The following is a 14,436-nucleotide window of genomic DNA, read 5'->3' as shown; positions in this document are numbered from 1 at the left end:
TTTTTAAAAAATACAAATGATACTAACCTGTTCGAAAATTCTAGAGAGCACGCATCTATAACCAGATAAAATCAGGCACTCTTTGACCTGGCTCTCATTTACTTTTTTAGTTCCATTTCCCACCATCCTTCCCCTCATAGTCCGTATTTCATCAGGTGGAACCATATGAAATTGCTGTTTTTGTTGGTGAAAATGGTCAAATTAGACAATTTCATATAGTTCAACCTAAAAGTCATACCATAATATATGTTCCCCATACATGCAATGCACTTTTCTCATATGGGCATGCCTTGGCCCATATGTGCCATCCCTCTGCCTGGCAGGCACTCCTCCCTTCTCCTTCCTACTATCTGTGCATCCTTTAAGACTAGCTCAGCCTTTATGTCTTCCTCTATAACTTGACCCCCAAATAAATCTACGTTAAGAGTCCCACCCTATGTGTTCATACAGCATCTGCATTTAATCCTAACAGTTATCACAGTGTATTAAAACTGTCAGTTTACTTTGTCTGCCTTCCTTACTAGCCTGTGAACTCCTAAAGGACCTTCTGGGACACCATCAAGTGGACCAACACTTGCATGACAGGAGTCCGAAAAAGAAAAGAAAGTGTGTCAGAAAGAATATTTGAAGAAATAATGGCCAAAAACTTCCCAAATTTGACAAAAGACATGAACCTACACATCCAAGAAGCTCAATGAAAGAACTCCAATTAGGATAAATCCAAAGAGGTCCACGTTATAATCAAACTGTTAAAAACCAAAGATAAACAGAGAAGCCTGAAAGCAGCAAGAGAAGCAAATCGTCACATACAAGGGATCCTCAATAAGCTGTCAATTTCTCTCTCAGAAACCACAGCGGCCAGGAAGCAGTGAGATGACATACTTAAAGTGCTGAAAAAAAGAACCGTTGGCCAAAGATTCTCTATCTGGCAAAACTGTCCTTCAAGAACTGAGGGTGAAATTAAAACATTCCCAGATAAACGAAAGCTGAGGGAGTTCATTATAACACCTGCCCTACAAGAAATGCTAAAGGAAATCCTCATTAAAATGAAAAGACACTAGATAGTAACTCAAATCTGCATAAAGAAATAGATCTCCAGTAAACGTTAATTCCACGAGTAAATATAAAGGCTAGTTTTACTGTACTTCTGGTTTGTAACTCTACTTGTTATGTCCTACATGACTTAAAAGACAAATGCATAAAAAATAATTATAAATTTATGTTGTTAGGAACACTATATAAAGATGTACTTTGTGACAACAGTGACAAAAGGAGTGGTACAGTAACAGAGTTTCATCTGTTCCTGGAGTTAAGCTGGTATCAATTTTAACTAGGTTGTGTAAATTTAGGATGTTAAATATAATCCCCATGGTAGCCACAAAGAACGTATCTAAAAGATTAAACGCATAGAGACAAAAGTTAATCAGTGGTCACCAGAGGCTGATAAAAAAAAGGAGAAATGGGAAGCTGCTACTTAAGGAGCACCGAGTTTGTCTGGGGTGATGAAAAGCTTTTAGAAGTAGTGGTGATGGTGGCACAACATGGTGAATGTAATTAATGTCACTGAATTGTACACTTAAAGGTGGTTAAAACAGAAAATTTTTTGTTATATATATTTTACCACAGTAGAATTATATATATTTTTAAAATCCAATTTAATCTTAGACTATAATAAAGACAAAAATATGTCATAATCAAAGAGTATAATTTGAAGCTACAACCTAAGACGATACTGCCTGCTCCTCTTTGCTGCAGTCATTTACAGAATCCAAGCTAACACTTCCTAAATTTATGAAGATTTTACCATTGTCTCTTGACAATATCATCCCTGCTATAATCTTTGGTGACTTCGATGTCCATAAAGTAGATGACTCCACTGAAATACCCTGGCCTCTCAACCCCTGCCTTCATTTTCTCCCTGATCTCGTCCATCACTCCCTTAGGCACCAACTCCCGCGGCATACCCCAGACCTCTTCATCACTAACCGCACTGCCTCTGTATCTCAATTTCAAGTATCCACCTCCTATTACTTTTTCTAGTATCTTGATTCCAACAAACCTTTGACCCCACTGAGACCTATAATCGACTAATCCTACCACCATTTCCTTGAATTTCCTCTCCCATCCTCACTCTCTGTGATGACTCTGCTTCCTATATCATAAACAAAAATGGAATTAAGAATGGAATTAACAAAGAGAACATCTATATAACTACTTGTATCCATAATTCTGCTGTATCTCCTACTATGCGGAACTGTCTGTGATCATAATAATCCCAATTTCGCCACTTTTATACTGAATCTCAGCTCCTCTCCCCCGGTGAATGCTATAAGACAGATTTTGTCTCCATCTAAGAAGCACTTTTTAACAAATACAGCTGTCGAAAAAATGGGATATATTATATCATATCATAAAGTAAAAAAGTAGTAGCTATTAAACTGTAAGATTCTTTAGATAAAAGGGATTTCTGTAGCAACTAGAAACACAGATAATCACTTAGACCCTCACACCTCCTAAGGTTCTATAGTTTTAAAAACCATAAAACTGAAAACGCCCTTAAGTATATGCACTAGTACTAACTGGAATGCACAGACTTTTCTCATCTTTGGTAACCCCTGTTAAATTCTTCAGGAGTTTCTCTCAACTACACAATAAGTCTTTGGGGAAGAAATAAAAATGGAATAGAAAAATGGTAAAGATTGCCAATTTCCATCTGGGGTCTTCAGGGCTAGCAAGTTGCCATCTAAGATGCATCAACTGGTCTCAACTCACCTGGAGCAAAGTAGAGTGAAGAATACCAAAGACATAAGGAAAAGATGACCCCAAGAGATAGAAAGGGCCAAAAAACCAGAGACTACATCAGACTAAGACCAGAAGAACTAGATGGTGCCCAGCTATCACTGATGACTGCCCTGAAAGGGAACACAGTAGTGAATCCCCAGTGGAGCGGGACAACAGTGGGATGGAGATCTCAAATTCTTGTAAATAGACTTAATGGTCTGATGAGACCAGAGGGACCCCCGGGGGTCATGGTCCCCAGACCCTCTGTTAGCCCAAGACAGGAACCATTCCCAAAGACAATTCTTCAGGCAGGGGTTAGACTGGACTATAAGACAGAAAACGATACTGGTCAGGAGTGAGCTTCTTGGCTCAAGTAGACACATGAGGCTATGTGGGCAGCTCTTGTTTGCAAGTGAGATTGGAAGCCGGGGGAGGGGGGAAAGGAGCTGGTTGAATGGACACAGGGAATACAGGGTGGAGAAGAAAAGTATGCTGTCTTATTAGGTGAAAAGCAGCTAGAACATAGCAAGGCATGTATAAGTTTTTGTATGAGAGACTGGCTTGATCTGTAAACTTTCACTTAAAGCGCACACACACACACACACACACGCAAAAAAATCCACCAATTTCTGCTTCCTTTTAGAAAGTCACCTAAACTTGCCTAGCTATTTTGTTTTCATTTTCATATTGTTTTATTTCTAAATTGCTTACACAGAAAATCTCCTGAGACTAACAGAATCACATTTTCTAAGAACACGTATACAACATTACAATTCTTCTAATTGTAATACCCTTCACTAGAAGAGCATAAACAAAATTTTACTTATTGCTGGAACAACTCAGTAGCTTTTCAATATATTTACCTTTAACAATCTTCTTTGCACAGTCATTATACACTTGCTCTTGAGATGTGCTTGACTGGAATACCCGATCAAATGCATAAGGCTTGGACTGAAAAACAAAATGAAAGTGTTTGAACTTCACAAATTAAAGGTGAACGGACATTTCTAAGTTCTCTTAGAGACGCCATCATTTATTTAACCTTCAAAAGGCTGCCTACTATGCATTACTTCACATCACCGAATCTCTGAGTGGAAGGCACCTTAACCCATTGCTGTTGAGTCAATATTGACTCAGAGACCCTAAAAGACAGGGTAGAACTGCCCATAGGGTTTGCAAGACTGTAACTCTTTTACAGTAGCAGACTGCTACATCTTTCTCCCATGGAGCAGCTGGCAGGTTCAAACCACCAGCCTTTATGTTAGCCGCCGAGTGCTTTAACCACTACAATATAAGGGCTCCTAAAAGAGATTTTAGGGGTCACCAAGTACAAATCCACTATAATATAAACTTCATGAAAACAAGAATGTCTGTTTTGCTCTTTGATGTATTTCCAGAGATTAGTACTATGTTAAAAAACCAAACCCACTGCCATCGTCAATTCCAACTCATAGTGACCCTGTAGAGCAAGGCAGAACTGCCTTACAGGGTTTCCAAGGAGTGGCTGGTGGATCTGAACTACCAACCTTTTGGTTAGCAGCCAAACTCTTAACCACTGTGCAACCAGGGCTCCGGCACTATGTTAGACACTCAAATACTGCTGAGTGAATTTTTATTTAATGTGCATCTACTCTGTAGGTATTAACTGTATTTTAAATACCAGTATCTTTTTACAGCAAGGAAACTAGAAACCTGTAAGGTACACAAGTCATTAATGACAATATTCAAAGCTAGAACGCCTATCTCCCAGTCCAGAGTTTCTTATTCTACTCCATTCAGTTTTTCAGTTTACTGCAAAAGCTTTTCAAACGTTCATTCATTTAACAAATATTTACTGAATGCCTGTTATGTACCACCTACAATGGTGAACAAGACAGACTTCTCTCTGCTTTACTGAAGTTTAAGTAACAGTGGGGAAGATAAACAAGTAACTAGAATGCCCATTCACACAACACAGTGTTATGAGACCATATAATCAGAAAACCTGAGTCAGGTGGGAGCAGAAGAGTACGTACAAACACTCTCAGGGAAGGTATGTTTAAGCTGAAATTGAGGACTGAAGAATACGTAGTACCTAGTTCACTGTCGGAGTTCCTGGGTGGTGTAAAGGGTTGCTAACCAAAACCCTGGAAGTTCAAGTCCACCCTGATGTTATCAGAAGGAAAACCCCCTCAATTCAAACAGGCAGACAATGATGCAAAAGCAGGTACATTTCTTGATTTGGAACTGTTAGTTGCCGTCGAGTCGATTCCGACTTGTGGCAATCCCAAGTGTGCAGAATAAAACAGCTCCATAGGGTTTTCAAGGCTGTGAGTCTTTGAGCTTTTGAAAGCAGATCCCCAGGCCTGTCCTCCCAGGAGCCTGTGGGTAGGTGGGTTAAAAATGGCAACCTTTCAGCCAGTTGTTCCGCACTTAACCATTTGCGCCACCCAGGGACTCCCACGGATTTGGAAGTGGGAATTCCATTATTATGGCTTCAATTTTCTCTGTGAAGTAGAAGGAAAAGTTATCTACCAAGCAAAAAGGTTACAGGAATACTACACAATAGAGAATGATGATGAACATGCGAAACATGTCACAACATGGATGAAGCATTATGCTGAAGTAAGTCAGTCACAAAAGGGCAAATATTATATGAAACCACTATGATAAAAACTCATGAAAAGGTTTACATAAAAAACGAAATAATCTTTGATGGTTACAAGGGAGAGGAGGGGTGCGGAGAGAAAAACACTAAATGGACAATAGGTAAGTAGTAACTTTGGTGAAGCGTAAGGCAGTACACAATACTGGGAAAGCCAGAACGACTTGTCCAAGGCAAGGTCGTGCAAACTCCATGGACACATCCAAACTCCCTGAGAGACCAAATTACTGGGCTGAGGACTGGGGACCATGGTCTTGGCATAACACAGTTTATAAAAAAAATGTTCTACATTCTACTTTGGTGAGTAGCATCTGGGGTCTTAAAAGCTTGTGAGTGACCACCTAAGATATATCACTGGTCTCACCCCTTCAGGAGTAAGGGAGAATGAAGAAAACTAAAGACACAAGGGAAAGGTTAGTCCAAAGGACTAATGGACCATAACTACCACGGCCTCCAGCAGACTGCATCCAGCACAACTAGATGGTGCACAGCTACCACCAACTGCTTACAGTGATCACAATAGAGGGGGTACCAGACAGAGCTGGAGAAAAATGTAGACTAAAATTCCAACTCACACAAGAAGACCAGACTTACTGGCCTGATAGAGACTGGAGAAACCCCAAGAATATGGCCCCCAAACACCCTTTTAGCTCAATAACGAAGTCACTCCTGAGGTTCACCCTTCAGCCAAAGATTAGACAGGTCCATAAAACAAAATGAGACTATAAGGGCACACCAGTCCAGGGGCAAGGACTAGAAGGCAGGAGGGGACAGGGAAGCTGGTAATAGGGAACCCAAGGTTGAGACGGGAGTGTTGATGTGTCATGGGGTTATTAACCAATGTTATAAAACAATATGTGTACTGTTTAATGACAAGCTAGTTTGTTCTGTAAACCTTCATCGAAAGTACAATAAAAAAAAAAAGAAAAGAAATAAATAAAGTGATCCCCCAACCCCAAAAAGTTACAGAGTATTTCAGAGTTTTGGGAGAAAGTATAAAGCAGGCATTTCAAAGAATGCGAGAGCCCAACGAGTAGAATAAGGTAAGTCTGGGAGGCAGTTTTGAGAGCCCAGTTGAGACTAAGTGTCTTTATTTCCTAAGTTACGCGATTTTCTTCAAAATGCTGTTATTTGGATAAAACAAAAGTACAGAGTAGCAACAGGTTTCTGGATATTTGCAATCAAGTGTCTACTTGCTCTCCAGTCTCTTCTAAAGGAAAGGAAGGAACCTGGGCCCTAAAAATGAAATAATCATGACTCCAGAACAAAACCCTTAACATTATAGAAGACTTCTTAGATTTTAGCTGAAAAAGGCCTTCTTTTTTAGAAACTATACCATACAATTCCACTCCCCAAAGCTTAGAATAGCAGTAACAATGAAGCAGACACTCTCTAAAGGGCATGAAAAGCCAGCCTCAACTCCCCTTTCCCTTGCCACCTTTCATTAGTTAGACAGGAAAGCCAAACACCCACTTGCATATGGCACAGTGGTTAAGAGCTCAGCTGCTATCCAAAAGGTCAGCAGCTCAAATCTACCATCTGCTCCTTGGAAACCCTATGGGGCAGTTCTTCTCTGTCCTACAGGGTCGCTATGAGTCAGAATCAACTAGATGACAACGAGTTTTAGTTGCTGCATGACCCAGTTCTGGGTCTACTGGGAAGTCTCTGGAAAAGTGTTTTGTTTTTCTGAAAAAAGGGATCATCTTAGCTGAAGCTGCCCCATCTCCCTTCTGAAATCAATGTCTGGATCTACAGCATCCATCTTGCAAACCTGATCAATATGACGGTGAAAAGTCAACAGCCAAAGATGACAGAGTATAACACAGTCAGGGTCCTTGAAGTGGCAGCAGGAAGGGCCAATCTCAGACTTTTTCTTATGTGAGAAAAATAACCTCTGTATTTATTTAAGCCACTATTAGTTGTTTGTTTTCCCTCTGGAGTTGAAAGCACTCCTGACAGATATACTAAGATGACCTCACTTGGGCGTCACTTAATTAAAAATAGGCATCAATGTCTGATTATTCTTTAGCTATGGCACACAAAAAAGTGCCCTTTTGTTACAATGCTACTAAGATAACAAAATCCAATTCTTCAGGTATGGCTGAAAAAAAAAAAAGACTACTGTCTTAATGACTGGAAGAGATATATTCATGGCAACCAATTTTGAAAACAAATAAAAGAACAATCAAAATAACAATCCTAACTCAGTGATAACCCATGTTAGTATTGTTATTTCTTTTTTCTATTCAAATAGAAAATAATTTTCCCTCTTTACCTATTCAGCAGACATTTATTTAGCACCTAAAAGATATCAGATATTGTGCTAGGAGTAGAAAAAAATAAGTAAGACAATTTTAGAAATGATTCTTATTAGTATAGACTGCAAGGTTCAAAGAAAGTAAGTAAGGCTGGGTAGATTCTTACATGCTAAGCTAAGAAGCTATATACTAGGATCTAATATAGATGATCAAGTAATGCTAACTGCATTGAAATGGTGACAGCCTGTGGCCTTAAGGAATCAAAACCTGATAAAAAGTCAAAAGAGACTGAAGCCAGCCAAAGTAAATATTTAAAAACAAATGTGTAAAAAATGAAGTGAAAGCAAAAATTAAGTAAGAATTCTAATTTTGCTTGTAAGGAACAAGTTAATCACTAGAAAACAGGTAAAAGCGTGAAGACAACTACATCTGTTTAAAATAAGTCAAATAAAATCTTATTAAAATACATATTTAAAGATACAAACAAATTAACACTACTGAGTTTCAAGTAATATTTTAATTGTTACAGCAACAAAAAACAAGCGCCACTAAACTATTTTGAAAGATCTGTCAAAAATACCCGATAATAGTAAAGACTGTCTCTCAAAAGTACTTTATGTAGCTGTTTACTCTAGCATCACTAATAACATATGCAAATTACCACTTCAGCCTTATTAAATGAGACTGTAGGCAATGACTGAAAGGTAAGAGCCAAACACAAAACCAATTAAGAAGCTGGGACTAAGTGATTTTTTTTTATAAGTTTACATCATTGTTAAATAAAAAATGAATTCAAAAGCTTAACACAAAATCATCTTAGATGTAATTTCAAAACTAAATTACAGTTTTATTAAGTAAGACAAATGTTCTGACTGGATCTAGCCATAAAGTTACTGACTACATTGGCTTCCTGAGATGAAGATTTATGAAACATAAAAATTATTATTATTTTGCTTTTATAATTAAGGCATTCTCTCTTAACTAATCATCTTTCAAAAAATTAAACAAAAGAAAACTAAGTATCTGGACATCTATATTTTAAAACTTGGTTCTTAACTGCCTCCATGAACACCTGCCTCCTCCTCTGCCATGAGACCATAAGAACTGGATAGTGCCTGGCAACCATTACCGAACATTTTGATCAAGGATTCCATAGAAGAATCCTGATCAAAAGGACAAAAAGGCAGAACAGAATTTTAAATTTTCATGAACTCCAGACTTCTGGGAACCATGAATTTTGGATGAATCCCTAAAACTATTGCCCTGAGATAATCTTTAAACCTTAAACCAAAAATATCCCCTGAAGTCTTCCTAAAACCAAATAATAGTTTAGTTTAACTAGAAAAATGTCTGCCTTGAGCATTATGCTCTTTAAGAACTATCTGCACGGGACCATGACAATAGCAACTCAATAGACAGGAACAACTCAGAAAAGGAAGGTGAGGATAGCTGCACAACTCGAAGAATGTAATCAATGTCACCAAATGGTACACGTAGAAACTGAACTGGTGTATGTTTTGCTGTGTATATTTTAAGCAACAACAACAAAGTAAAAAAAAAATTTTTTTTTAATCATCTATATGAGACCAAATATGGTCAACAATTACTCTAAAGCAAAGATGAAACAGCCAGGGGACAGGGAACCCACACTACTGGAGGCGAAACATCCAGAATGGAATTACTAATGAGAATGTTAACACCTTGTGAAAAACGTAACCAATGTTTCTGAACAACCTGTATTGCTAAGTGGGAGCTGAATGTGCTGTATAAACTTTTGCCAAAATAATACTTAAAAGAAGGAAAAAAAAAAAAAAAACCCTGGTTCTTAGCTTTGAATTGTACATTACACCACCTTTATTTCTACGTATCTTTGAAGATACTTAAAATTTCAGATTTCAATTTTACAAACTCCAAGTCACAAGACGGAGTCACGTCTCATTTAAGCATCAGGGGACAAAATCAAACAGGAATAACTTTATTATCTGAACTGCAGCCATACCTTAGATTTCTTATATGAGGCAATTCCTGTTTGAGTCTGCACAGACCAAGCTGAACACCAAATTTGGTTATGAAGGACACCCTTCTGGAAAGGATATGCCTTCCTGTGGGATTTTTCAGATTACATGGGATTATACCATATTAGATTTTCCTTAAACAATGACTGTAGGCTAACATTCCAGTATTTTAAAGGTATGTGATAAATAGAGGCACCCTCTCTTCTTTCAATCTTCACTGTTAAGGTAACAGAAGGTTCAAACACCAAATCATCATTCACTTGAAAAGGACAACAGTGTTTTGCTTTAGGCAAGGAACTGGACAAGATGATCTAATTAGCTTAATTCTCTAATTTCAAAGAACAGTCTGTTTTTGGCAGCCTTTACAGTATTTTTTTTTTTACAGTATACCACACAATGAATACTGATTAGCACAGATACTCAATGATGCAAACAAGCATGTTCTACCTTTAGGATGCATAAACAGGTTCAAAAGTAATTTTTTCTACTGACCTCCCCCGCCCTGCCCTGTTTTCAGCAGGCTTACTGAAACTATACAAGGGGTTTCCCTTGTCCTCCCTTTTTTGTGGATAACAAGTTCTCTTATTTTAAAAACCTTTGCTTTAAAAAAAAAAAAAAGAAAAACTGGTGTTGCCTATACTATTTTCCTAAAACTGACCAAACTCCCTTTTAAAAGAAAACAGATTCTATTTGTATCATTTAAAGGTTTTTATTAAATAATTTATTTCATTAATGTGTGATATTTACAGCTCTTCACTAAGGACTTAATTACAAATAAATGTGTATAAAAGGCTGCAGAATACACAGAGGAACACTATAAATTACAAGGCTTGCCTGCCATGGGGTTATATTACATTAAAATCACTGATTACATGAGTAAAAGGGAACATTTTTAATGTCACAGTACTGGAAATGGAACTCAGGAAAAAAACAGAATTACTGTAAAGCAATTTAGTTTTAAATGCTGCATTGTAGCAACTCCCTCCTAAACTCTTTATTTTGAATCAAAATCAGGACCAGTATTCCCAAGAGATGATTTTACCTAGTGATTTTCTAATTCTACTTCCCCAAGCTGCCCTTATAAATTCCTAACCTCCTTTAGAAAGCAAAATAATTCATTTCGAAATTGTACAAAAATATGAGACCTTGGAGTAAATAATGCACTTACTATGCTCAAAAAATTGGTTCCTAAAAATAATAAACTGAACATGCTGCCTTAAATTTTTTAAAGCTACTCAGCTATAATGTATTCTTGCTTATATATACATATTTACACCAGACTAAAATGCCTACCAGTTTACCTAAAAGCCAACTATTCATTACTGATTCACAACTCCTATCCATCATGTCTAATACTGTCATTTAAATCTATTTACATTATTAAGGAAATTTTTAAACAAAAAGATATATTGTAAATTATTCCAAAGGAAAAAAACCTAGAATAAATGTATGCTTCCTGTGGCAATTACTTGTTTTCCTTTAGCTCTCTCCTCATATGTCATATTTGGGCCACATGAGAAGGTTGACTTCTAATCTTAATACATTTTATGAATGCTAACTAAATGCTAGCATTTTAAAAGAATCTTAGTGATACAGATATTGCATAAACACATACGAAATCCGGAGAAATAAGACATCCTTAATACCAATGTGAAAAGAAAATAGCTTTGATGTGTCAACCACTGTTGAAGCTGAGTAATCACCAAAGCTCTGAGAGAAACGAGTAGCCTCATGTTTGCCAACTAACAATCCAGGCTTCCCCTGATTCTAGTAAAATATAATATCCTAAACAAAAAGGATGACTACTTGACCTCCCTATGATGTCATGAGAGCGAGAGTTTTTCTTGGGGACTTGTTAATAAAGAACCAGCCTGACAGTCTTCACGCAGTAGTGGTTGGCAGTTGTTAGTGACCCAACGCCTTGTCTACCAAAATCCTACTGATAGCAATTGGGAGCTACGGCATTAATTTTCTAGAGACAACATTCATTTGGAAATATTTGCACAAAGCCCTAACGAACTTCAGTCCTATCTTATATGTCAATGCTTTCCATCATCAATTCCCATCTCTTATGACCTCTTTGCCCTACTTCTAAATTAAGCTGCCCAAATATGGCAAATTAACATAGCAAACGTTTGTACTGAAATGCAATGCAGAAAGTAATGTAGAAAAAAGTTCTGCCCCACAGCATCACCAAGAAATGTGAATTTAATTTTCAATCATAGTTCACTGTTTTGTATGCAATGTTACTATTCATTTTTAATTTCCTTGAACTGAGAATGCCATTTTCCGATATTTCGACGCCAGGGGTATAAAGACAGATAAGACATCAACGAATCAACCTCACATTCCGGTTTCCTCGACAATGATCCAAACCAAATCCAAACGCGCTGCTGTGGCGTCGATTCCGACTCATATAGACTACAGGACAGAGTAGAACTGCCCCATCGGGTTTCCTTGGCTGTAAATCTTTACGGAAGCAGACTGCCGTATCTTTCTCCTTCAGAGCGAACAGCGTGTTCGAACCGTCGACCTTTCGGTTAGCAGCTCAGCGCTTAACCAGTGCGCCACCAGCGCTCCTTGACAAGGATCAGCCAACTCTAATTACCATGCTTTATCCTACAAAGGGGCAATATCTCACCATGCCTGGGGTCTTCAAAACCTTTTTTCTTCAAGGTAGTTCTTAATTGCGTAAGTACAAATCTAGCAATAAAATAAGAAATCTACCTCACTGGACAACTTTTTTACAAAAGTTTGCTATTATATTTAATGATATACAAAAAATAACACCGTCTTAGACTATTATCCCATTAAATCCGTTAAGGATGAGGTTCTGGATCTTGCTGGGCACTTATTTCACCCGATCTGGACCTGACCAGCTAAAATATTAAACAAAAATTCATCACTCCGATGTCAAAACTCACTGTTCTTTTTAGTCCTCGACTCGCCGTTTGTAATTATTAACATGAAGTCATCATTCAAAAAGGTGAGTGGGTGAACATTTTCGGTTCAGGTACACAATATATATAGTTTGGTAGTTTTTCTTCTCCCGCAGGAGATAGTACACGGTTTAACATGCAGTTGTAGGTTTCCATAAAACCAAGCATCTTTACTATTTAAGGTACCATTTTTTTTTTAGGGCTAGGGCTGGTCTCACAGTCCGTGAGCTTCTAAATTAACCTTACTTATTTCATGCATGGCAAATTTGGGGGTTGTCCAAAACACCAACAGCATCGGCAACAGTAAATGCACACAAACATAAACACACACAAATATGCACTAAATTTGCTCCCCCGACGATTCCTCCACCGCCCCAGGTAGGGGTGTATCCCAGGCTGAGACGAGGCGCCTCCCGTCGCCGGGCGCCTTAGACCCGGGTGGGGGCGATCCAAGAAAACCCGTGGAGCTGCGCAGCCTCCCTCCCCTGGGTTATCTGAACCGGCAAACCCCGCCCGGGAGGCTTGGGAACACCACTGCTCCCCCAACCCTGCACTCCGCCACTTCACTGAACTCTAGGCCCAGTCAGGCCCGATGGAGCACGATGCGGGTAAAGGTGGGGGTCACTCACCGCCATCATAACTGTGTCTTCTCCCTGAAACTTGGCGACGTACTTATCGCCGCGGTTCACCTCAGACTCATTGAGAGGTCTGAAGCGACACATCACTTTGATGTTGCACTCGGCCGGGTCCGCCATCTTCCTCGCTGCGGGGCCAGAAGCCGGGAGCCACTCCCCGCCGCTCAGTCTTGAAGGAAGCGTGCACGAGCTGAGGGTCTGGCCGGGAGTGCCAGCGAGCGGGGGTCGCGAGGACGGTGGGAATCAGCAGTTTTCCGCGCAGCGCTTCCCCGGCTGAGGGTGGCCGACAAGCGGAGACTCGAAGTACCGGCGCCGGCAGCCGTCGCCCTGAGGCTCACTTCCGCTCCATCATGGCAGCCATGACGGCGGCGGTACCGGTAAAGTGTCCCGGGGCTCCTTAACTTTTTTCCTCGCCGGCCAGGGCCAGCTGCGAGGCTAAGAAGATTCTCGAGGCCAAGGAAGTCGCCCTCTCCTCCCTTCTCGGGAAAGAGCAGACCGGGCTAACAGTCTGGCCGCCCGGCTGTACCCCTGCCCGCTCGCGGGCTGCCGCCCGACCAGTCTCGAAGGCGCAGCCGCGGCGATGGGGCGGCGGGGAGCCGGGAATGGGCGGTGCGAGCGAAGGACCGCGCGTGCGCGGCGGGCCCAATCCCCGCCCGCGCCCCACCGCCTCTTCAGTGTGGCCGCCTCCTGGGATCGCTCTCCGCTCGCCGGTTGCAAATTCAAGTTTCATTGGATGCTGTCTTCAAAAAGTGCTTTTGGAGCCCAGGCGGCAGCTTCCCAGCACCGTCCGGCCGCGGAATTCCCCAGAGCCAAGGCAGACGCGCCTAGCTTTCTTTTCTTTGTCAGGAGACGGGACCTGTTACTGTCGTAGCTTGTTTAAATAAAATACTATATTCGGAAAAGGAAGTATTCGCTTTCATTTTGGTCTGGGGAAAAACTTTACTAGCTGATCTTTTTAGAGCGGTTTGCCAGAAAAAGGAAGGGTGAGATGTTACTTTCTGATTTAAGGCGTTGCTCCATTCTGACGGTGGGTTGGGACGACAGGAGTAAGAAAGAAGGAAATTTGCCCTAGGGAATATAGAAGGTTGCGGAAGAAATGTGGAATGCTGCGGCAACATGTGAGAAGGCCCTCAGTGAATCCGAGGTCCCACCTTAGCAGATAAT

General features: G+C 40.0%; 1 protein-coding gene across 1 annotated transcript in view; it reads right to left on the bottom strand.

Moving 5' to 3' along the window:
* KIF5B (kinesin family member 5B) overlaps positions 1-13,837 on the bottom strand; it is a 46,317-nt gene extending 32,480 nt beyond the window's left edge. Inside the window, exons 1-2 of the mRNA XM_049881688.1 lie at positions 13,267-13,837; positions 3,645-3,732 (exon numbers count right to left, since the gene is read on the bottom strand). Of these exons, the coding sequence (XP_049737645.1) occupies positions 3,645-3,732; positions 13,267-13,392 (214 nt within the window). The 5' untranslated portion in view covers positions 13,393-13,837. The remainder of the gene's footprint in view (positions 1-3,644; positions 3,733-13,266) is intronic.
* Between the last annotated feature and the right edge of the window lie 599 nt (positions 13,838-14,436).

Source organism: Elephas maximus, chromosome 4 (assembly GCF_024166365.1).
Source record: "Elephas maximus indicus isolate mEleMax1 chromosome 4, mEleMax1 primary haplotype, whole genome shotgun sequence".
In the NCBI taxonomy this organism is placed as follows: Eukaryota; Metazoa; Chordata; class Mammalia; order Proboscidea; family Elephantidae; genus Elephas; species Elephas maximus.
Note: the sequence above shows the minus strand (reverse complement) of the source record. Positions and strands in the feature narration are given on the sequence as shown.